The 25,540-nt window shown below is 37.7% G+C and overlaps 3 protein-coding genes across 18 annotated transcripts in view; 1 reads left to right on the forward strand and 2 right to left on the reverse strand.

Moving 5' to 3' along the window:
- Positions 1 to 11,197, reverse strand: part of sptan1 (spectrin alpha, non-erythrocytic 1) — a 41,077-nt gene extending 29,880 nt beyond the window's left edge. For 10 of the 16 annotated variants that reach the window (XM_073871408.1, XM_073871405.1, XM_073871407.1 and 7 more), the window contains exons 1-7: positions 8,971 to 8,992; positions 2,837 to 3,080; positions 2,576 to 2,697; positions 1,820 to 1,960; positions 1,457 to 1,737; positions 1,194 to 1,338; positions 67 to 221 (exon numbers count right to left, since the gene is read on the reverse strand). In XM_073871408.1, coding sequence (XP_073727509.1) covers positions 67 to 221; positions 1,194 to 1,338; positions 1,457 to 1,737; positions 1,820 to 1,960; positions 2,576 to 2,697; positions 2,837 to 3,077 — 1,085 coding nt within the window. In that variant the 5' untranslated portion in view covers positions 3,078 to 3,080; positions 8,971 to 8,992. Of the gene's footprint in view, positions 1 to 66; positions 222 to 1,193; positions 1,339 to 1,456; positions 1,738 to 1,819; positions 1,961 to 2,575; positions 2,698 to 2,836; positions 3,081 to 6,982; positions 7,206 to 8,633; positions 8,777 to 8,970; positions 8,994 to 11,040 lie in introns of those variants that run through there. The other 6 variants (XM_073871398.1, XM_073871393.1, XM_073871395.1 and 3 more) reach the window with 5 other exon arrangements.
- A 410-nt stretch (positions 11,198 to 11,607) lies between these two features.
- Positions 11,608 to 12,919, forward strand: LOC129423326 (THAP domain-containing protein 5). The gene is made up of 3 exons (XM_055179570.2): positions 11,608 to 12,060; positions 12,148 to 12,331; positions 12,500 to 12,919. The coding sequence occupies exons 1-3, from the start codon at positions 11,996 to 11,998 to the stop codon at positions 12,806 to 12,808; spliced, it is 558 nt and encodes a 185-aa protein (XP_055035545.2). The 5' UTR covers positions 11,608 to 11,995; the 3' UTR covers positions 12,809 to 12,919.
- A 1,225-nt stretch (positions 12,920 to 14,144) lies between these two features.
- odf2a (outer dense fiber of sperm tails 2a) lies at positions 14,145 to 24,735 on the reverse strand. The gene is made up of 19 exons (XM_055180834.2): positions 24,166 to 24,735; positions 23,605 to 23,724; positions 22,833 to 22,937; positions 22,544 to 22,717; positions 22,274 to 22,461; positions 22,066 to 22,198; positions 21,217 to 21,348; positions 20,275 to 20,349; positions 20,111 to 20,182; positions 19,905 to 20,021; positions 19,584 to 19,769; positions 18,542 to 18,651; positions 18,282 to 18,417; positions 18,053 to 18,163; positions 17,704 to 17,967; positions 17,523 to 17,623; positions 17,264 to 17,426; positions 17,054 to 17,179; positions 14,145 to 14,543 (listed from the first exon to the last, which is right to left on the reverse strand). The coding sequence occupies exons 1-19, from the start codon at positions 24,166 to 24,168 to the stop codon at positions 14,370 to 14,372; spliced, it is 2,490 nt and encodes an 829-aa protein (XP_055036809.2). The 5' UTR covers positions 24,169 to 24,735; the 3' UTR covers positions 14,145 to 14,369.
- Between the last annotated feature and the right edge of the window lie 805 nt (positions 24,736 to 25,540).

Below are 25,540 nucleotides of genomic sequence, written 5' to 3' on the forward strand. Positions count from 1 at the left end.
GGTCACATGATCACAAGCCTGAGCTATGAAGCAGAGCTAAAGGTAGACTCAAGAAGTAAAGCTCACCTATAGGAGTCGTTGAGGTGGGCATGACGCTCAGCAGCCAGTGTGCGGATCTGCTCCCAGTTGGTAATGAGTTCATCCCTCTTCATGTGGATCTGAGTGGCGTTTTGAGGGTGTGTTTGCTGCAAACGGTCCGCCTCACCTCCAAGCGTGTTCACCTGAGGACGAAAGTCATGATGTTCATATGCTATTCAACACTGGTTGCTTTTCAAGTCTCACTAATCGAAATTAATTTGTTATATTTTAATAGTATCGCCTTAATGATCAGGGTTCCCACACCTTAGTTAACTTCAAATTCAAGGACCTTTCAAGGATTTCCAGGTGCAATAACCTCAAATTCAAGGACTAAATATGGGGACACATTTCAAGTGAGAGCAAGGTTACATTGTGTTACCTTTAAAGATACATTGTTACAGTTCCCTTTTGAGGGAACTCGCGCTGCGTCACTGCGTGGACACTTTGGGGACGCCTCCAAGGGTAAGTGCATCTGAATGTGTATATCAAATCCAACCAATGGTGAGGCTTAACGACAAAGACAGGGTGATGCGGAAGCCAGGAAGTATATCGCTATCTGAAATATTGCCAAAGGCGACGTTATAGGGACGCAGGAAGTATGGCAAGGGAGACGCAGCGTCTTGTTCCCTTCTCAGGGAACAACAGTTACATACGTAACCAGAGACGTTTTAATGTGTCAAACATTACTATGCAAAAAAGCATTTGGTATGAATTAACATTAGCATACAGAAGATATAAGCATTTAAATTGAACAGTTTAGGACGTGTGCTTAAAAAGTACTGAATTTTTATAATATTATCCTACACTACACAGGAATTAGTATGGATTTTTTTTCTTGCATAAAATGGATTCAAGCACTTTCAATGACCTGTAAATATGTATGTATATTTTCAAAAACTTCCCAGTGCCTTGACTTTTTTCCCCAGATTCACAAACTTTCAAAGGAAAAACAAAGGATTTCAAGGACCCGTGGGAACCATGAATGATACGATTTATATTTATGAAGACCAGAAAATGTAAAAACTGGCACATTAACGTCTTCCTTATGTTATATTAGCTCAGATACCAGATGTGAAGATGAGATTATATTAATATGTGGACATGCCGACACTGACCTTGTCCTCCAAGGCAGCCAGGTCTCTCTCCAGTCCCTCATGTTTTCGGAGCAAAGCCTGAACGCTGGCAAGGTCCCGACCAAAATCATCAGATGCCATGAGCTGCTCCTTCTCCTTGATCCAACTGATTGTCTCATCCACGTCCCTGCGTACCACAGCAGTAACCAAATTTTAGTTTAACTAGCATTATAAAGTCTAGTTTAACAGACCATGCCTCGTTTTTCTTTTTTACTCGATTTAAAATCTAGTCCCGAGTCATTCACCTGTTGAAACGCTGGACTTCAGCAGCCCCGAACAGCTTTCCCTGCCTCTGCTGAGCCAATCCCTTTAGCCTCTGCCAGGCATTGTTCACCTCCTCCTGTTTCTTCAAGATTAGCTCGGCCTCCGGGTGGTTCTCCTGGGTTAGCTTACCCGCTGCCTGGTTCACCTCGTTCACGCGCTCTTCGTGAGCCGCCAAGTCTGTCTGGAACTCCTCAAACTTCTTCTGCAGAACCTCTACATGCTCCAGGTCTTGTCCAAGCTCCTCTGAGGTGACAATAGCTTCCTGTAAATTGTGAAACAGCTTTAGATCATCTCATCTAAAGATGGGGTAACACAACAACTTTATCCAACGCAAGTTTTCTCACCTTGTCGCTGATCCAGTCCAGGGCATCCTCACACTCACGCAGGTACTGCACCAGCTTCTGGGCCTGCAGGAGACGCACTCCCTTCTCTTTAGTCTTCTGCAGGAGCAGATCCCACAGACGATGAAGCTCCTCTAGACGAGTCTGAGAATAAATACAAAAGGTAAGTCAAACAGCCATCTCCTTATCCAAGGCAGTTTAAGTAAAGAGATGCGATTTTCTGATAAAGAAAGTGTGCGTGTTTCTATAGATAAAGTGATAGAGCATTGCATTAGCAACGCAAAGGTCATGGGTTCAATGCTAGGTAACACACATGACTGAAATAAAAGATGCATAGAATGAATGCACTGCAAGTAGCTTTTGTCAAATGTATAAATGTAAATGTAAAGTCAGTAGAAGAAAGAATAAGTCGAAGTTCATGTAATTTAAGGTAGATTGAAAAGTAACACTGCAAACAATTATTTCGAAGACCATGCATATCTTTATAAAGAGAAGCACAAATTCACCAAAAAGTATCACAGCACTCGGTACCTACTGGAATAAAATTTCCATAATTGACACTTTTAACTATTGGTCGCTGAGATGTCCGGTAAGGCGTGAAGGACTGATCCATACAGGCAAGTGTTAGTACATGAAAAATCCTATTTAACTTCAGTGTTACAACCGTAACCAATAAGCCAAACTTCAAATGCGCACCAATGTTACATTATAACAGTTAATGAGTATCAACATGTGTTTTTAAAAGAAAGTGTCTCTTACCCGGATGGTTTCAGATGCAAAATGGCTTTCAGATATCATGAGGTTGCCAGTCTCATCCAGTTTAACGATGGCTCCTGCATTGGCCTGCACCTCTGCCTCGAATGCTTGATGTTTTTGGAGCTTTCCCTGAATGATGAACAATACACATACAGTTAAGACAAGTAAATATTAAACCAAATGCATTAAGGCTTCACAGCATTAACCTGTAAAGTTAATTTATCCATTGCATCCGTTTCCCTTTCAAAACGTATAACCTGCGTGTTCCCTGTAAGTTACTGGGGTCTTTGTAGTTCTCATCGGAAGCAATCTGTAATTTCTCTTGGATCCATTTTTCCAGCTCGTCCGCATCTCGACGAAAGAACTGAAACCGGTAGGAGTCCTCAAGTTTCTGTCTGCGCACAGCAGACAGCTCTTTGAAGCGTCGGTACCGGTCCAAGACCTGCTGACGGCGCTCCTGGATGTCATCAGCAGACTCCAGAACTTTCACTCCACCGACATCCATTTTCTATAAAGAATGTAAAGAATTTGTTAATAAATCTTTCAATCTTAATTTGAGCAAGCAACTAACATAATAGATAAATCCATAAAAAGAGCTTTCTGAAAGACCAAAGAGTACAAATTGTAATATGGAAAAATTGTGGATATTACGGATACTATTTTTTAAATTTATTTATACCGACTCTGAAATAAAGAGGTAAAGGCAACAATCTTACATTAAGATGGTTTTGTTACTAATACTCAAATGAGGCACCTAAAAAAAAAAAACTCCCGAAAAATGGCCGACAGCTGAGCACAGGAGGGGACCCTGCGGAAATTCCTCACGTAGCAAAGCTAACAGGCACAAAAAGAGTGCTGCCATCAGCCGAGCGTTGACTTTAAACAGAACCCCCACGAAACCCAGCGGCATCTGTCTCATGGTTTCAGTGGGGGGGGGGGGGTGCGATTTCAGCTGTATCTGAGGGGTGAAGGGGGGGTGGACGTATCCAGTATGACTCAAGGCCAGTGAAAGACGGGTCACACCCTGGTTACAGTGACGTAAAGAATGTCCCCCTTTCCATCAACTGGGTGCTTTATTAGGAGGCATTTTATTGGAGAGGTGGTGGTGGCCAGAAAATTTGGGTCTATATTGACTCCCTATAAGCTGCTGATTATGTAGTTAACTAATGTTTAGACTCATAATACATCAGCGTGGACCACTGACTGAACTTCTTATGCACAAAATTGCAAACACTTCAGGAGTTTTGAAATCATCATCTGATTATCAGTATTTCTGGGAAACATATGGACATTGACAGACATCATCATCTTTACATTTTCACGTCCTCCTTGGCCAATGAAAGCTGCTATGGAGTCCAGACCTTCTGCTATTATTATGAAGGTCTGGCTACACAAGACTACCAAATGTTAGGACTAGAAACAGGATATTGTTCATGCCAAGCTTGTTTTTAGTACAGGAAAGCAAAACAAACTTCACTATCATTATAAATCAACAAAACTATTGACACTGCAAACATGATGCATTTCACCAATGTACATTCAATTGCACGTTGCGCTACAGACTGGCTCTGAACACTTAATTTTCCTGTTCATTTAAAATACTTTATTTGCAAATAATGTATATGGGATCATTTTCATTGATTCACTATAATTTCTAACAGCTCCAACAAAAGAAAAACATAGTTGCAAAAACATTGAAACCAAATTTCATTAAATCGTAAAACGCAATCAATGATGTCATCGTTTGGCTCTTACATGTCAGTAAAAATGCATAAATGTTCAAAGAATGCTGCAAAGTAGACTGACTGGATTTCTGGGAATGCAGGGTCAGCTGTAGCTCCATATGAGATAGATTACAAATGCCTAAATGAAACTATGCTTGATGAAATGATCTCAGCAGAGCGGAGGATCACTGACTAATGTGGTCAAACTCTGTTACAAATCTAAATGATCTATAAAGATAAAAGCATACTGAAGACACCAAGGCTATATCTACACTAATCCACACTGAAAATGTAAGCGTAAGACGCTTCGTCATGCCTAATTTACGGCACACGATTATTTACTTCTTCGTCTTCGTCTGCTTCTTCGAAGTACAATTTGGAGTAAGTACAAAGTGACAATAATCATTAACAACACTAAAACTGCATGCAAAACAGCTGTGGTGCATTGTCGTCCATCATCTTGCTTTGGGATATACTTCAACACAAAAACAGCATTTTAAAATGTATCCACTGTGGAGTGCGTTTTGAAAAAGCTTTGTTTTTTCTCAGTATAGACAGGATGTCAAAAAGCGAGACCAGAAAAAGATTGATTGTGAGACATGGAGATGCGCTTAGCTGTAAACGGAAAATGTTTCTATCGTATCGGCTAGGGGTGCCATTACGGTACATGAAATAACATCCGAACCGTTTGGTTTGCTTGTCTCGGTTCGGAGCGTGTGTGTGTCGCACGGTTCGAAGTATGCGCAATGTAGCCTTATGCGCACAAAGTTACAAAATTTTCTTATTTTTTGCCACGTAAATAAAAAGCAAATCATCAATGTCTTCTCTCTTGCTGTCTTAAAATCTCACCTAGCTTTCCTCAGAGATGGTCCCAACAATGTGCTTAAAGTCAAGTCAAATTCAGTTTGTGTATGATTACATGATATAACAATTGTGTTATTTGTTATTATAATGTTCAACAAGAACTGGACAGAACCAAATACTGTGACCCTAAAACCGTGATATGAACTGAACCGTGGGCTTTGTGAACCGTGCCACTCCTAGTATCTGATCTTTTGGGATCCTGAAACCACTATTTTTTGAAACCGGGTCTCCGAGTGGATAAATCTTAACACAACACCCTTTCGGTTTCGTGTGTACAGCCAATCCGTATATTTTGTGAAACAATGATGTCATCACCCAACTTCTCGACCCTAGTTAGACACCGCTACATCACGCAACAACAGCAATGACGGACTACAAGTTTGCGTTCGTGTGAAGAAGGTAGTGTCCATATTAGCTTTACCAAAGCAAAGTATTTTGTTCCTTTGCTAATACTGTGAGCAACAAATGATTGCAAACAACAACAAGGTTTATGCGCATGCACAAAGTCATCTTCTCCATTTTTAGTACATCTCTGTGAAAGACATATAGTGCCACATACTGGTCTGGCATGTATACTACATCAGTTTCAGTAGGTTTCAATGTTTTTCACATGAAAGCTCTGAATTTATTTAACACATAGGTGTGAACATCTGGGCTCATTCCACATCGGTGTGTGAATGACTAAACAGTCTTCAGTAGAAACTCTCTCTATTTGAGCAATGACAATTTACTAAACCTTTCTAGAAAAAAGTGCTTATTCAATAATGGCACTATCATGTGGCTTCATGACGTAGATGTTTACTGATCACCTGACAACCATTTTACAGTACTGCTTATGGGAAAGCTTTCATTGCAAGATCATTTGAGGGGCATGTGCTCCATTTGATGAAGCAAAGCCATTAAATCACAAGTGAAAAGCATTTAGGCTAGTCCAAGGTCAGCAGAAAAACAAAACAGCTCTTTAAACAAATGTAAAGAGTGGCCAGTCTGCGGAATCAACCATAAAGTGAGTGTCAGTCTGGATCAATACAGTCTTTTGTTATGCTGAACAGATCTGCCTGAATCCTTCCACCAACCCCCTATGTTGCAAATCACTGTGATAAATATTAAAGAGACAGATACAAAATGGCTTTAAGAAAATAAAGCAGGAGATCAGCTCAGTCAACGAGTCCTATTCACAAAAACATCCAGCAGGGTGGAAAAAACAGCTTTAACACCATTAACAGAAAGTTGATCGTCTAAAGTCTGATGTATTAGCAAGGTACTATTAAAATTAATTTTTGGAGCATCACACCCTCGTTGGCCACACAACAAATCACTAATAATCGTTAAAAGTAGAAAAAGCTCAAAATACATTCGGATGTTACACAATGAAGGGCTGATGATCTAATGTCACGGGCCAGTGGGATAAACCCACCCTTCTTTTGTGCGGATGTGTCCTGTTTTTGTCCAGATCAGCTGGATGTTTTCTACCCCCTCCCAGCCTCTCCCAAAACGATCCACGACTCGATATCCGCTCACGAGATTAAACTAATATCAGCCTGGATTTAATCTGATAACTCTGTTAGATATACATCAAGACCACAACATAGTCCAAGGCACCATACCAATAAAAATAACTGTACCATGAATTAGGCCGCCAACTTTGTACAGAAAAAAATACAACAGACCACACCCCTGTGCACAGCAAGTTAGCAGTCTGTTCCCTCAACCAATAAATTACTTAATCTCATACATCTATCATGACTAACCATCTTCTAAACCCAGAGTCAGAAAATGGTAGAGTAAAATAAATTATTTAAAAAATCGTAATAAAACTCACCAGAACACAGAGCTATAGATTCACAAGAACGTCACCGTAGTCTAGCTGTGGCAACTGATAGCGCCTAAACCCGACTGCATACAACTGATAACACAAACTCATACGCTTATATCACTCTCTGTCTCACACTGACTTTGGCGCTCGTGTATCTTTCTTAGTTACGTTCAATTACAAAAAATAAAACCACAAGCACTCTGAAACCTTCCTCTCCCTTTCACACACATGCTCTTCCTCACATACTCATTCATTGAGCAGAGTGCTTCAATTACTGCCTCTCACATTCCAACCACATGACGACACAGGCGAAGTCCAACAGATCGCCCTCCTAAAGTACAGCCATGTATGATTTATGAAAGAGATAACCATTACAGGAGCTTTATGACAAATTATGACCTTCTGTAGAACCAACTATCTGTGTAAGTCAAACCACAAACTCAAAAGCAGCCACGAAAATACCAACATATGAAATAAATAAAAATGTAGGTAAATTTAATGGATGTTGCTATGTTTGGTGCCATCAAGAGCAAATTATCTTTTGGCGGTTTATAGATATTCCCACTCCACCAAGATAATCAAGGCTCTATAATAGGGAGATGTCTTCAATTCCCACTTTGTCCTGATAATGAGGTTGTCCTCTTATAGACATTCTTCAGATTTTCCAGAAGACCCAGCTGTGATATGCCTATTAATAACCTTCAAAAGTAGCAGCAAAGTGGCACAGATTCTTAATGTAACATGTGGAAGATAGCGAAAGTGATGGAGACAAAGCCATTAACCTGCTCTATGCAGATATCAAAGGTGAACCAGAACGCCAAACTGAGCAATTGAAAATAAGATCATTATTTGAGCACATTAACTCATAGAACCCAAAAACTACTTTTGTTCCGAATGAAGTAGGCAAATAGAAAGAGTCAACAACAGATACTATACTAATGCATTGATGAAATAAGACACCGATTTCTTCTAGCATGTCATCCATAATGCATTCATTTTTCATAACGCTAATTTTCTCACCGCCCCAACATACAGCGTTTCCTGGAGTAGAGCACTTTATCTATAAACATACACCCACTGTCAAGCTGGGAATACTGAGCAAGGTCACGTTTAAAGCCTGGAAGTTTCCATGGTAACCCATCTGTATCCGAGCCCACGGATGACACAATGGGTGGAAGCAGGCCTAAGGAATTTAAAGGAAACAGGCGGGATGTCTCCAAGGATTTGGCTTGGATAAGTGTAACTGTTCGAAGAAACCAAAGAGCCACAAGAAGAGAAGTCTTTGTATTGTTTAGAGCTTATCCTGTTAGCTCACTTCAAGTGGCTAACGCAGTGATAAAGAGTTAAAAAAATATCTCAGCAGAATGACGGTAGTCTGTGATATTTAAAAAGGTTCACAGCAAACTCAAAACATCACACGCGTGTCGAATTAATGTGAGTTAATCCGTAACCGTGTGTCACACGCTGCAACTACATCATGCAGAAAAGAAAACACACAAATCATGCAATAACACACAATCAAATAAAAATTAAAACTATTCATGCATAACACGATAATATAAAATCACCCATAAACCTTTTCAATATAACAAAAAAATATTAAGTTATTTACTATATGCCTCTGCCCAAATGTAAACTGTGATATTCTGTCACTTACGTTCAGCTCAATGTTTCTTCAGATCATATTGGGCGCAAACAAGTATGAGTTTGCAAAAAACATTACAGCGACAAAATGGTCTGTGGCAGCATTTATCAAGCCATCTCCCTCTCTCGCTGCAGTGCAGAAAAAAAGCATCAGCCCTGCAGTGACTGGCCTGCGTGGGGAGACGGCCAAGCAGAGCCCAGCCCATGCGCTTTTCTTTTCGAGAGAATGCGAAAGCACTTTGCTCTTAGGCATCCATCCATCCTACTTTTAATTGGTGTGTTGCTAATTCACAGCAAATCAGAGGAAGAACACACAGAAGCAAACGCAAACTCGTTGTTACAAACTTTACCTTCAGTTTTGGTTTAATAAACTTGGACATGGTGATAGGTGTCTCTGGGTGGCTACAAGGCGTAATGTAAAACAACATTATAGGTTAAGACATTCGGATTGTTAAAACTTGAATAGTCAGGAGGATAACCAGACAGTTAAATCTAACTTGATAAGTAAGCCACAGATCGGCATGCAAGAATGTGTCAATATCAGGTAATAAAACAATACAGATTACAGGGAAGACAACATATGATGAAGATTAGAGTGACAACAGAGACTAGTGTTACATTACACAGGATGCAATGTGAAACCAGAACAGACAAACTACCAATGGCCTGCTTTCTATAATGTACAGTGTTACAAGGCATAAGTGTGCATCCTAAACCAGACATGACTATGGGGTTTACAATATATGCTGCTATGAATTGAATAACCAAGAATCACTTAGTTTGATACTACAAGACATAAAAAAAAGATTTTTAGATGGTTCGAAGTAGAAAACTAAGAATAACAGCATGCACAGCTGCACTGAGAAAAGCACCATGGGACCTTCACCTTTAAGACCCTGTGGTTCAATGTTATGAGACCACACCCTTTGAAAGACTCTTAACAATTTCGCCATGCATACCATCAGCCTCAAGGAAACAGGATAAAGTAAAACAATGTTGAAGTATTTATTTCCACAACACATCTGACAAAGTCTACGGGGTTAACCATTAAAATGACGCAATTCCAAACATTGCCATAACACCAAGCAGAATGTTATTTCATAAAGAATAATATAACTGAAGCACTAGGTCTGCGAGTTAGCAAGTTTTAAAAAACCTGACTGGAAAATATATTTTATACTAAACATGGCAACTAGTGTGACTACTGTACTGCATACTAATGTCGGAATACAAAGCATTTTTCTTTCGGGGGTTTGTTTACGCTCGACGGGGCTTTGGCAAGTCAGCATTTGGCATGCATGGTTAAGTCACCACTAAACAATAAAAAGAGAAGTGGGTCTAGAAGTCAACAATATCAAGTGTTAACTTGAAATTTAGTCTTTTTTTCAAACTTTTAGTACAGACAAAAAGAAAATTATGTCTAGAATAGACATACACTTGATACTGTAAATGTATTACAAACACGATTTTTGTATTAGTGTTTCCTGCTCAAATCCATTCAATCCGTTTAGCCAGCTTAGTTTTAAACCGAATTCATGAACTTTCTTTAACTTTCTTTAATGTAATTTTAAGGAGATGGAGTTGTTTTTACAATAACATATGCATATTTCCCAAGCCAAGATCTACCCAAAATGTCATTATCCTTGAATTCTTATCTGAAAAAATATATTTTGTAGTTTATATAGAAAATATATGCAAGAAGACCACCAGAAAACAAAAAATGCCAAGATAAAGCCCAGGCCTTATATCAGAGAAATAATCCAATGAAAGAGAGTCGAGAACTGGGCGGATCCTCCTAATGTAGATATGTCTGAAAATTCACATTATCCCAATGAAAATACATCAATTGCGCTTTTAGTGTAAGTGAAACAACAAAACAAAACTGATAACATAATCACGTTTTTATTTTAATAACATAGGAATGTAAGTTAACTGTAAACCATTTGCATGTACAAATGCTTTCCAAGTAGAACCCACTGCTTATAATAACATTATATTAAATTCAATTGTTTAAAAAATCACCCTATATTGCCCGTTCAGTCAGATATATTTAAATTAATGTGGTAGCATATCGACCTGTATCATGTTTAATTTATAATCTAACGTTAGCCGTGAATACGCGTTAGCTTTGTAGCTAACGACTTCAATAAACTGAGAAATGAAAGCTCGCCTAAGAAAATGTGTTTTAAACGTATGTGTGCATAACAATCCAATAGTTATATTTATAGTACAATGAATGAAACAGAAATGTCGTTTTTAACATATGTAAAACGGCTGTTGAGACGCCCCGCACGGCCCTCGACATAGCAATCGCAACATAAAACCGACGATTTCGATAACCTTGTATTAAAAGGTCGGGGAAATGTGTAGAATTTGCAGAATGCACAATAAAACGGTTGTAATGTGGTACAATTTCCTACCTTTTTGAAGGTTTTTGTTGTCTTTTTCCTGAGGCTGGTCGAAAACGGGAGGCGACCTCAACGATTGATATTACAGCGTAGCGCGAGCGAGCGATCGAATGATAGCGAAGCTGCGCGAGAGTGACATCATGCACTGCAGCGATGAGCCGAATGCTGACGGAAACTGCCGAGTCGTTGTTTTTACCAATAGGACTAATAAACTAGATATAAATGCTAGGTTAATAATTCCAAATGATAATTTAAATAAAATAGATAATATTTAATTTCTGTGTTCTAAAAAAATATATATATATAAGGATATATGTCCATATATGTCTATTTTTACACTGGATTAAGCACTTTTCTGCTAAAGGTTGTTAGCTAATTTGATTAAAAAACAAGATGGTACATTTCCTGACTATAAATTGGGTAATTAAATTAGATCATAATAGAATTGAGTCTGCCTTTTAAATTCTGGCATGCACGTCCGGGAAATGTTGTCATAATAAATCTGGTTTCCAGTTATAAAGTCTGAGAGTTTTGGCACACCCAAATTAAATTTGTGAGGATGTAAATTGTCTGTAAACAAGGGCCAGGTTCTGCAAGGCAATCATTACAAACGCCAAGGGTTTAAATGGGACGTATATAATGCATTTGATGCAAAACAAGGGTTTAAATTAAATTCTTATTCCTATTTAATTATATTATGTTTTTTATTTAATAATTTACATTTGTTTTTTCTCAACGTAAAAATTTAATGTTTTTGTTGGTTTGTTTACAGCTGAAATTGAGCTTAGTGGTCCCTAAATGCATAACCCATCTTGCAAGTCCATTATTTAAATTCTCTCTATCGCACACAAATGTGTCGATTCACAGGTGATGTGCAAATGTCCCATTTACACCTGGAGGAGGACCAAGCTGAATAAAAAGCGTTTAGTTTCTCAAACACTGCAGTCTCTTTTTAGGTGAGGAAACTATGGAAGCGTGCGACTTCTGCAAATACAACCGTGACGGGAAAGGCGATGCTGTCTCATTCTACAGGTTGGCATAAGTTTAATATTTATTTTGTCGTTTGTTGGTAAGCCAATAGTTAAACTGTTGTCTTTTTGATTATTCTGGTCCTCTCAGATTTCCACTAGATAAGGAGAAACGTCGCCGTTGGATAACAAATATGGGGAGAGACGCTGGGTGGACTCCATCTGAATCCTCATCTCTGTGCTCCGCTCACTTCACTTCGGATTGTTTTGAATCCGGATCAGCGCATTTACACTCGAACGCGATTCCGACTTTGTTTAATTCTACACAGCCCATGGTAAGTGTTTATTTAATTAACTTGTAATAAATGGCAACAGAACTGTCGTTTGGGAAAATAAATTTATATAAATGTTTGGTCTTGATGAAGAGGTAGCTAAATTGTTTTGAGCAAATGTGCATATCTAAAATGAGAAAAAAAGTAACCTATATGCTTTCTTTATAACAGAATCTAAACACTGAAAACGATTCTCAAGACCAAGGAGTACGTAGAAAGTCCATAGACTCATCCTTATCACCATGTTGTGACTGTAATGAACGTCTACGCACCATAGAAAAAGCTTACCAGTTGAAAATAGCTGCTGCCCAGCTTCAAATAAAGGAGCACAAAAAGAGTCTGGAAGAAGAGTCACGGAAAGCAACACAATGGCAAAAGAAAGCAATAGTCCTGCAGAGTGCCATCAGAGCCATGAGACTTAGAGGATCAATACCTACAAGAAAGAAAAGTTCAACACCTAAAGCAAATAATTTGGACTAAAACATCTTGCAATTATTTTAGAAATGACATTTTTACAAGAAACTATGTTGCCACTGTTTATTGAAAACATTTGACATGCTGTTTATTTCATAAATCATACTTTGCACAAAATGTGTGGTTTGTTTTTCTTTTGACACTAATAAAATGTAAAAAACCCAAATTTAATATAAATTTAAAATTGTAAGTATTTATAATTATAACAATTAGAGAGTTTTACATTCACTGTAAGTGTTACTCCATAAAATGGCCAATAGGCTTTTTTTTGGAAAAAAAGCAAATGTTACCATATCTGTTAAAATTAAGTCTAAAGTCACAAACTTATTTTGAGATTAAGAGCATCAAAGTTTTATTTCAATCACAGAGTTCAATCTTTGACATGACCTTAACTATAATAAGGGCATCAGGGTAAATTTTTACATATATATATTTGACAGAATGTTCTTTATGTAGGATGATTTTACATAGGAAACAGTAAATCACAAAAAAATGACTTTAGCTGGTTTTCATAGACAAGGTCACAACAAATTGTTTCCAAGATTTTAATACACTTTTAGTACATATACATGATATGTATACAAAATATTCTAAAAAAAATGCATGTTGCATTTCATAAACAGTCAAGCATTGTGGTTTATTTTACACAACAATGCATTATATAAATAATACAACAGACAACAATAGTGCAAGTCTGGCATAAAACAAAAGCAAGTTTACAATGAATAGATGGCTTAATACAAAAATGTAAACCATTGATAGCACCCATCAATTTTTTATGTTTAGTTATTGAAATGTGCCTTACTGAAAGGTGTAATCTTGAAACAAAGCTCTTATGCTGAAATGGTGAATAGAAGGCATTTTGTAATATCATCTCAAATTATGACACTGCAGATTTTCAAGTATTCACAGAATGACCCTTCGATAACACATAACATAACTAAACAAAGCCTGAGTGAGTTTGTAATATTTTCTGTTTTTTTTTTAACTTGACCAAATTAAAATTTGTGCAGGTCAGGAATGGATGTTTATATTTTTAGAAAAAAATAATGATTCATGATTATAAACTCTTCATGTGATACTTTCACATCACAAAGCCGTCAGACAATGCATACACTAATATGATTATATCTGATAGTGATTAAAATGTAAAATTTAGATACTACGTCAGTAAAGTTAACAAATCTAAAGTTCAGAGAAGAATAAATATAAATCTATAATAATGGCTAATCACCATTACCTAATATACCATATATACTGCACAGTATGTGCAGAAAAGTTAGGAATTCATTTCAGTATGGGTTGTGGAGTAATTGCATAAAATTGCAATCAGCCTTGAAAATGTAAAAAAGTCCTTTTATAACAACTGTATTTAGACAGGCACGAACAAAAGATTTTGTCAGTATGAAGCCAAATTCCTAATTCTAACATGGACATATAATACTAAAGAGATATGCCAGAAACAAGTGATGAAGAATCAAATTTGAAGCATAACAAGAGGTCATCAGTTTTAAATCGTAGACAGACGTATTTCAGCCTACATAAGAAAAGAAACCTAAAAGAGCTCTCAGATTGGTGAATGCGTCCGGAATGAGGAGCCAGTGAGAGCAGAATCTCCAAACACATTGGCATAGGAAGATTTGAGGAACTGGACATAGTTCTGGAGGCTACGGTTTGTGCTGTCAGACTGTTCTAGTCTGTCCTTGACATCTTGTAAACGGCTTTGGTATCTCCGATCCGCCTGACATAGAGATAACAGTTAATGGATGTTTTCTGATTTGAGATTAGTAATGTGTAAGCAACTCGTCTTCAGGTATTGGTCGAAATAATGAAAACTTGGTAAAAGCACACATTTTGTACTATTGCCTCCCTATGACATATCGCTTTATTGTTTTTTCCTAATCTTTGTAAGTCACTTTGGATAAAAACGTCTGCTAAATGCCTAAATGTAGTGTGTACATTTATATATTTTCAAAATAGATGGTTATTTGAATGTTTATTCAATCTTATGAAAACCCTTTATAATTCAGACGCGTTTCTTAAAGGATTAGTCAATTTTCTTAACAAAAAAATCCAGATAATTTACTCAACACGTCATCTAAAATGTTGATGTCTTTCTTTGTTCAGTTGAGAAGAAATTATGTTTTTTGAGGAAAACATTCCAGGACTTCTCTCACTCTAATGGACCCCAATGGACCCCAACCCGTAACAGATTTAATGCAGTCCAAACTTGCAGTTTCAATGGAGTTTCAAAGGACTCTAAACGATCTCAAACGAGGCATAATGGTCCCATCCAGCAAAACAATTGTCATCCTTGACAAGAAAATTAAAAAAATATGCACTTTTAAACCACAACTTTTTGTGCCAGCGTGACCTCACGTAATTGCGTAATGACGTGGAAAGGTCACGTGTTACATATATAAAAAAACCGCACATTTGCAGACTATTTTAAACAATAAACTGACACAAAGACATTAATTAGTATCATTCGACATACAACGTCGGAACGGTCCTTTTTCTCCACACTTGTAAACACTGGGGCGTAGTTTCGCATTTTTCATCCGTGACCTATTGACGTGATGACGTATTGCGTGAGGTCGCGCTGGCGCGTCACATGACCAAAGATAGACGAGAAGTTGTGGTTTAAAAGTGCATATTTTTTATTTTTCTTGTCAAAAATGACAATCATTTCACTAGATAAGACCCTTATGCCTCGTTTGGGATTGTTTAGAGCCCGTTGAAACTGCAATTTTAAACCGCATTAAATCTGTTAAGTGTTGGGGTCCATTAAAGTCCATTAAAATGAGAAAAATCCTGGAATGTTTTCCTTAAACATAATTCTTGACTGAACAAAAAAAAGACATCAACATTTTGGATGACATGGTGGTGAGTAAATTTTCTTTTAAGAAAATTGACTAATCCTTTAAACAGTTAGTTCACCCAAAAATGATGAAAATTCTGTCATCGTTTACTCACCCTCATGTTGTTACAAACCTGTATAAATTTCTCTGTTCTGATTAACACAAAGGAAGATATTTTGAGAAATGTTTGTAACCAAACCGATCAGAAGCCCCATTGACATCCATAGTAGAAAAAAAGAATATGGAAGTAAATTTTTATCTTCATTCATTTTTGGGTGAACTATACCTTTAAAGGGATAGTTTACCCCAAAATGAAAATTCTGTCATGATTTACTCGTCCTCATGTTTTTCTAAACCTGTATGAATTTCTTTTTTCTGATAAACACAAAAAAAGTTCTTTTGAGAAACGATGGTAAACACACAGCATATAGAAACCATTGACTTTCATAGTAGGAAAATATTTTGGAAGTATTGTGATAAATGATGAAGAATGCATACAGTTGACGGTACCCATTAAATTCCATCATATTTTTTTATTCCTACTATTGAAGTCAATGGACACTATCTGGTGTGTGTTTACCCTGATTTGTCAGAATATCTTCTTTTGTGTTCATCAGAAATATTTAATTCATACAGGTTAAAAACAACATGAGGATGAGAAAATGATGACAGAATTTTATTTTTTTGGGTGAAATATCTCTTTAAGTGTTTATAAATAGCTACACTGTAAAAAAATTCTTTGCTGACCCAAATTTTTTGTTGTTGAATCAACTCAGATTTACAAGTCATTTCAACTTACTATTATTTATCTTGACTACATATGAGTTGTTATAACTTCTTATATATAGTTTAAAAAAACTCAACTTCATTTTATAAGTTGTAGCAAAAAAAAAAAAAAAAAAAAGGTAAACGTAAATCTGAGTTGATTCAACAGAAAAATTTAGGGCAGCAACATTTTTTACAGTGTAGATAGACAACATCAAAAGGCATAGGTCTCAAAGACTCTCTGCGTACATATGTGTATACCACCAGTTAAAAATATAGGATACTGAATGTTGCCCCAGTTAGCCAATTCAAAGGCGGGGTGCATGATCTCTGTAAGCCAATGTTGACATTTGAAATCACCTAAACAAACACGCCCCTACCCCAATAGAATCTGGACCTTCTTTTGGTAGACCCGCCAAACACATACGCAACTTAGGCAACAATGTCTCTTAGTAGAGCTTTCATTTTCCAAAGTGTTTTTCAAAAATCGTGCACCCCGCCTTTAAAGATATTTAACAAATTAAAAAAAAATGTACTGCACAAAACTATGATTATGGTTAATAATACTTTGCACCTTCTACAAAATACACAACAGGAATGAATAAAAATGTCCCAATTAACCGACCTCCTCTTTGGCCCGTCGCAATTGGTTAAGTTCAGTTGTGGTTCTGCTCAGTTGCGTTTCCAAGTCAACAACTTTGGCCTGAGTGGCACGCTCTTTTGATGCCGCCCGCTCCCTGGTCTGGGTAACCTGCAAATTTAAAGTGAACCATCAATAAAAACTACAGCTGCCACCATTTGTACCATTTTAGTTCAGACAATTCCGGATTCTGACCTGTCGACGAGCGTCTTCGAGTGCATCTTCTAGCTGCCGTGTCAGAATACTACACTCCCGGGACTTTTCCTCCAGACGCACTTGGTTGCCGTGAATCGACTCTTCACGTTTCGCGATCACCTGCATGAGGTCTCGATTTTGGGAGGTTACTTCTTCCATCTTTCTGTTGGCAACATAAAAGAACACATAGATGGATTAAATGACAAATTGAAATGAGTGACTGATAATTCAGGAGGGACAGAAAGATGAAGTGACAGACCGTTCAAGGGACTCTGCTTTGTGTTGAAGCTGCTTGTTTTCTTCAAGTAGCGCCATGTTCTTGTGTCTCACCATCTCTGCCTGACTGCTCTGCTGATCCACCTAGTGGCCACAATAAAAATGTGTAAAGATAAAAATAGCATTAGGATTCTAAATAACCTTTCAAATTTCTACATACAAACCTTAATTCGTAGCTCTGCGAGGGCTGTACTGAGTTCAGCATTTCTCCTCTCTTGAGAACGTTCTTTCTCGTGAACTTCCTGCAGTTGAAATTCAGTGCGTCTCAGAGCTTCAGGAAGTGGCTCTAGCTCTCCCAGACGGCCGAGAAGCTGCTTCCTGACCTGCTGGATCTCCTGGTCCAGCTCTTCTCTTACCGTCTGCGCTTCACGTTCAGCCACCTGTAGACGTGCGCAGTACTCGTCCGCCTCTGCACGGGTCTTTTGCATCTACAGACATGAAGGAGGAGGGCAAAGTTGATGAACTCAAACAAACAAAAGCACAAAAAAAGTAGTCACGGTTTGATGATCACACCTGCGCTTTGTAGCTGTCCACCAAGCTCTCATACTGCTTCACTGAAACTTTGATCTGCTGGACCTCAGATTGGGACAAGGTCAGCTTCTCTTCCAAAGCAGACAAAGTGGCCTACATGAGAAAGAAAAGCAGTAAAATGCCCACTCATGGATTATGGGTAAATATGAAACTGGATTTCAGATGTAAAGAGCCCCAAACATCTTGCTTTTACAGATGCAGACAGACCAACCTTAAGGCTTTGGTTCTCCAAGCGTACAGTAGTGTTGTCAGTAGTAAGCGCATGGAGGCGATCCAACAGTCCGTCTCTCTCCGATCTGGCTTTCTCTTCCTGTCCGTGCAACTGCTCCATCAGTTCTGTGATACGACTTAAATTAAACACAAAGAACATTTGGCCTGCCTTTCAGGAAACTTGCTAGATTTTGATATTGCATCAACGTTACATACTTCATTTGATTGTGAGTAGACAGTTTAAGAGATCTCTATGCTAACCTGTTTAGTAGTGTGATCTCCATCTCTAGCTGTGTCTTATCCTTCATTTCCTTTGCACGACGACTGTTCAAGTTCTCAGTGGCTGCCATTGTATCTGCCAGTTGAGACTCCTGCACAGAGGATTGGATGGTATATACATATTTCATTGCTAACAGACTAATTAGACAAACATCTAGAGATTTCAACAAATCCATGTTCAACTGAAATATCAAATTTCATCACAGGCTTGAGGCCAATGTGAGGTCCTATGGTATGTTTGTAATGGCATACATACATCCAAAATTTTTCAAAAGTGTAGTATGCAAGTATGCAACATATCTGTATCTAGGAATGCCTGGGTGAACAAATAGATTTACCAAAATATTCATTATGCATCCAAAGCAAAATAAATAAATACTGTGTACAACCATGCAAGGCACTTAAAGGGATAGTTCACCCAAAAATGAAAATTCTTTCATCATTTACTCACACTCAAAAGTGATTCAAACTGGTATAAAATGTCTTATATAAATATAAAATAAGATATGTTTGTAACCAAACAGATCTGGGGCACCATTGACTTCCATTGCAGTCTTTTTACCTACAATGGAAGTCAATTGTGCCCCAGATCTGTTTGGAGCCATGACTGTATCGCGTGATCATACCTGAATTCGTGAGATTTCGTGTTGTGATCTGGGCTGGTCCAGCAAAACGTCATAATTGAACGTCATAATGGGCGGAGACAGAACTAGATATCGCGCGATCATAACGTGAATTTGCGAGACCTCGTCACTTCAGCACGCAGCCGCTCTGCAACAAATATGAAACTGGTGGGTATTGGCGGACGGCGGAGTGCGGAGCCGTAACGCAGCGGAGCCGATCTGCAGCCGGGGTTACAATGAATTACAAGGTAATAGCATACATTTTATCAGTATGTCTGTTCACTGGGATCGAACGCATGATCTTTTGTGCTGCTTAAGCAATCATCTACCATTTGAGATACAAGAACACATGCATGAAAGCCACTGGATCCATTCCAGAACCCCAAAGACATTTTACTTACTATCTCCATGAGCTGGGCACTAAGCTGTCCAACGGTGTCTTCACTGCGCTGTGCCCGCTGTTTCTGTGCCCGTGTGGCTTTTTTCAAGGCCTCCTTATCAGCCTCTGCCCGCTGCCTGAGCTGCTGTAACTGCTCCTGCAGGTGATCAATCTCCCCTTGCTGTTGGCTGACAGTTCGCTCCAGATTCTGATAGGACAGTAAGACATGTCACTTTACAGCTAGCTAGTTTAAGATGTTTTGTAGATTAGCCTCTATAAAGTAAAATAATAGTTCATGTTGGATAAATACAAATGAAATCTTAGCCAAAGCTGTATACATTACCCTGATCTGAACATTTAGGCGACTATTCTCTGACTCTTTATTGCGTAGCTGACCCTGCAGATGAGCCCGGGTGGATTCCTGGACTTTGGAAAGTTCACTGGTGGTTTTTGAGTTCTCCTATTACAGAAGAAATTCATAACTTTTCGGTAAACTTAATTTACAGTAAATGAAAGGGTCATATAAGAACATGCTAAAATACAGTTTACCTTTTCATGGGCTAACATGGAAGAGAGCTGATTAATCTCCATTTCCTTGTCCTGAAGTTTTACAAGAATACGCTGGAAGAGAGAAAGGAGAGCTGGGTTAAAATAAAACGCAGTAGTAGAGGTCAACGAAAGTGGATTTTGAACATCAAGATGCAAAGACAAACCGAATTCTCTGCCTCCACATCAGTAAGCCTTTTCAGAAGATCATCTTTCTGCTCCAGTAGTCGTAGAGAATCCATCTGTTAGGAAAATGTATAAGTTAATAACTGTTAACGGGACACTCTACTTTTTTTTGGAAATATGCTATTTTTCCAGCTCCCCTAGAGTTAAACATTTGATTTTTACCGTTTTGGAATCCATTCAGCTGATCTCCGGGTCTGGCGGTACCACTTTTAGCATAGCTTAGCATAATCCATTGAATCTGATTAGACCATTAGCATCGCTCAAAAAAATATCCAAAGAGTTTCGATATTTTTCCTATTTAAAACTTGACTCTTCTGTAGTTACATCGTGTAGTACTAAGACAGATAGAAAATAAAAATTGCGATTTTCTAGGCAGATATGGCTAGGAACTAAACTCTCATTCTGGCGCAATAATCAAGGACTTTTTGCAGTTGAAACATGGCTGCAGCAGGCGCAATGCTATAACACAGTGCCTGAAAATAGTCCCCTGCTATAGAAAGTAACCAAAGGGGACTAATTTTGGGCAGTGCGTAATATCACGCCTGCTGCAGCCATGTTACAGCAGCAAAGTCCTTGAGTATTATGCCTGAATGAGAGTATAGCTCCTTCTTAGTACACAACGTAACTGAAGAAGAGTCAAGTTTTAAATAGGAAAAATTTTGAAACCCTTTGGTTATTTTTTAGCACGATGCTAATGGTCTAATCCGATTCAATGGATTGTGCTAAGCTATGCTAAAAGTGGTAGCGCCAGACCCAGAGATCGGCTGAATGGATTCCAAAACAGTAAGAATCAAATGTTTAACTCTAGAGGAGCTGGAAGGTTAGCATATTTTTTAAAGAAGTGTAGTGTTCCTTTAATAACTGTTAACGTTAGCAGTAAAGTACCATGTAAATTAGATTAATATGTGGTAGCATAGCAGTACCTCTCGACTATGCTGTTCTCTCAGGAGATGTCTGAGGGCCCTATTGGTTCTCTCAAAAGTCTCCAATTTCTGTAGTAAGAGTTCCTTCTGTCTGGCCATGAGTGATGTATCTGATCCTGATAGTTTTTTCTCCTGTACATATAATTTTTTTAAATAATATATTGTACATAAGTAGAAACGCGTGACAAAGATCATGCAGGTATGCAACATAAAAGGTCTTGTATATTTACAGTAAATATTACGATTAAAAGTGAGCCTTGTGAAAACCTCATAAATTAAGGTCCTATTGAAAGATTACTTCACCCAAAACCAAAAATCTTTGTGTTTTAACATTTATGAAAGAAGTCACATTTGTTTATTATAATAAAAAAGTTAACTCTTTCGCCGCCATTTATGAGAAACCGCTTCCCTGCCAATGGCGAGTATTTCCGGCTTTCAGCAATACCACTGTTATCTGCAACATAAAACCTGAAAGTATCGCCCTAGGGCAAACAGCTGTATGTTTGTGTATGTTTTGAGGATCGCTTTGAATCTGATCTCTTTTAAAAGTCCTTCACAAAAATTTAATTATCTTAGCTTTTTGCTTGAAATTTGGTGTTTTTGAAGAAACCTACCCATATTTGAGAGGTGATAAAAAGAGAACTAATGAAGGTTGGAAAGCAGAGGGTCTGTTGTTTCATTTGATATATTGTATGTTTATATATTTAAAGACATTTTCTGAAAGGCATTAAACTTTTGTGAAAATCATGAAAAATGCTGACGCTGGCTAGCAACTTTAAAAAAAAAATGCTTGCGGCAAAAGAATTAATTTCAACCAGAAAAGTCGGCTTTAAACTGGTTCACACTCACACTCCTGAACATCTGGCTAACCATTTCACGGAGAGCCGAGACCTGCTTGGCAGCCGCGCTGCTGTCCATCTCTGCCTCCAGCAATTTCCTGAGCAGAGCATCTTTGTCTAACTGCTGACTGTCTCTCTCTAATCTAGACAAAAATAGGTTTCAATTAGATTTATATTTCATCAAATAAAGACCATTGATGCCAATGTTGTCATTGTACCTCCCATAATCACTTTCTACCATCATCTTCTCCATGGACTCTCGCAGACGGTTGTTCTCCTGCTCTGTGGCCTCCAACTCCCTGGTGACCTCAGCAAGCTCCTCCTCTTGATCGGCGATGACACGCTGTGATGCGCTCAACCTCTCCGACTGACGCTCTATGAGCTGCTCCTTCTTACGGAGTTCAACCTGTGAACCATCAAAATTTAGCTTTGTTTGATTATATAGATTCAGTAGCAGGTCATACAGGTAAATATAACTTTCTTCTCACCTCATTTTTTAGAGAGCTGACCTCTGTCATCAGGCTGTCGATCTTCTTCTCATACTGGTTAATGCGTCCATGCAGTGCATCTTCTTCATCAGTGGAGAGATCTTCTCTACGGAGCGGAGACTGTGAGCGTTCGGGTTCTGATAGAGGTGTTATCTCCAGACGATGAGTAGGTCCCTAAAACACATATAAGACTTTATAAAAAATGTCTTTCCTTTTTCCTCCCTGAAAGATAAATTTAAAAAATTCATATAAGTTTTTTTTGCATTAGACTTTACTACTTTTTACAGACCTCCCACTTATATGGGGTCTCTCGAGTTGAGACTTTGCCAGGTGGGATCCATGGAACCTTCGTCTTTACTTTTGCAGTAGGACGCAAACCACTTTTAGACTTAACCTGGAACATAAAGATATGGTGCATGATCCCCTTAAAGGGACACTCCATTTATTTTTTTGTTGAAAATGTCCTTATTTGATTTTTACAGTTTCGAAATCCATTCAGCCAATCTTCGGGTCTGGCGGTACCACTTTTAGCATAGCTTAGCATAATTCACTGAATCTGATTAGACCATTAGCATTGCACTAAAATATATCCAAAAAGTTTTGATATTTTTCCTATTTAAAACTTGACTCTTCTGTAGTTACATCATGTACCAAAACCGACTGAAAATTAAAAGTTGCAATTTTCTATGCCGACATGGCTAGGAACTATACCCTCATTCTGGCGTAATAATCAAGGACTTTGCTGCCGTAACATGGCTGCAGGAGGCGCAATGATATTACGCAGTGCCCGAAAATAGTCCCCTTGGTTACTTTCAATAGCAGGGGATTATGTTCGGGCACTGCGTAATTTTAGCGGTAAAAATCAAATGTTTAACTCTAGGGGAGCTGAAAAATGAGCCTATTTTCCAAAAAAGTGGAGTGTCCTTTTAAGGTTTAGACCTACATTACTCAAGAAAATAAAATACATGAAAGGAAAGACGTTTTCACATATCCTAGGTTTATTATTTATTCATAATTTATGTAAAGGGTATTTTGAGAAGAGATGTATCTAGCATCTGTACCTGGAGTGTCTTGGTAGGGCTGCTTTCTGTGCTCTTCTTCACATGCACGTGCACAGGTGTGCTCTCGTTCACGTGCACGTGCAGTGGTGGGGAGGATGAGCGTGTTCTCATTGATCTTCTCTGCAAAAAAAATATATTTGTTGCGTAAATTAATATATATTAACTACTTGTACGAGTACTTGTTTATTGTAAATTAACAGTTAAATTATTGATTTGCGGACAAATGTGTGAGGTATTACTTTCCTGGTCATACATCTTCATGTTTCAGGTCATGTTTCAAAACACTAACAGTTATTTAAATCTATCAGAGGTAAATCATATGACAGTGGGCTTGAGGCTAAAAGAAAATACAGCTGAGAACGAACCAGAAACTTTGCATTCACAACACAGAAAAAACAAATGTCATAAATACGATAGAATACAAATAGGAGATCATGAATAAATAAAACGGTAACCAAAAGAACTACACACAAGAGCAATCTGAGGATGCCCGCTTTAGAAAACCTTTCTTTACATATTTAGAATATAACGTAAACAGCATTTAATTGTAAATCATCTTACCATGCGAAATTCCAAACATTCAAACGTCGATATGGTAAAAATGTAGTTAAATTACAATTGCGAGCTACTTTTGTTTTCTTCTCACTTCGGCGTCTTGAAAACACCGTCTTCCGGTAGGCACAATCGTTCTTTCATTTGATTGGTTGATTTTAAATTTTCGTTACTAGTACTTGTTCGTGATTGGACGAAAAGGCACGACATAGGTCAACGTTCTGCAGTACGCTGTAGCAACGGTGTCTTTAGAAACCAAACCTAACAAGCTTGCACGTAGTCTAGGACGCCATCGATGCTTGGTATCGCAATTTAACGACTTTTCCGCGATAATAATTATATGGAATAGTTAGAAGAAAATTCTAGCAATGCATTCTGAACTGCTCAGTGTCTTATGTTACAACTGTCTGTTGCTGACAGTTGCATATCAAAGCCGTTTGTAGAGTGTATCCTAGTAGCGGCGAAGAGCTTGGTTTTCATAATAAAAGTGTTATAAACAGAATTGATTTACATTTATAACTAAGGCTGTATTGTTGAGGTTTCGATGAGCATTTAAAATGCGTTGTGCAGTATAACAACGCCCTCATCTGGCCAACAACAAAACAGAAAAAGTAAAAATATTAGCCACAACCAGCGAGATTTCAGATTTTGTGGTTTCAAAATAAAAGTCATTAAAGTACTTGCGTGCCTTTTAGATAGGCTTTTGAGTCTGAAATATGAACACAAGGGGGCGAAAGGGTACTAACTAACTTGGTATTAAACCATAATATACTAAAATATTTCGGGGGGATTTTGTTTACAAACCCAATTATATATTTATGTTTTAATATTTCTATTATATATTTCTTGTCATTACTTGTTTTATATTTTCCAGGATAAATGAACAAAAGGCATGCCAACACACAAACAGCAGCAGTAACAGTAAAAATATCAAGATGTAGTACTATGTACAGTTTTTGCTGTTAGGTCCATGTTTCATAAACACATATAAATATAATGTTAATAATAAGGACTTTTTTTAATATAAAGAGTGTTATAAATAGTATAAGTGCTTATGTCCTATGCTTGCTTCAAAATACAGCATTAATTACATAATATTTATTTATTTATTTTTTTTATTTCAGAAATTCAAAAATGATACAAGGAGTTATAGATATAAGTATATAACTCGCAACAATTGAAAACCAAATAAACATAAATTATAAAGTAATTAAAGAAACAAATAAAATATTAAAATAAATAAATAAGTAAAAGAAAAAATGGGTTCATGGCTTCATGGGTCTTTCTTGCCTTTTTGTTTTTGATTTTGTCTAATGTAATTAATTATATAATATATTCATACATACAAGCTCGAACCTTTATGCTCATTAATTATTCATCGAGT

This window comes from Misgurnus anguillicaudatus, chromosome 9, assembly GCF_027580225.2.
Source record: "Misgurnus anguillicaudatus chromosome 9, ASM2758022v2, whole genome shotgun sequence".
NCBI lineage: Eukaryota > Metazoa > Chordata > Actinopteri > Cypriniformes > Cobitidae > Misgurnus > Misgurnus anguillicaudatus.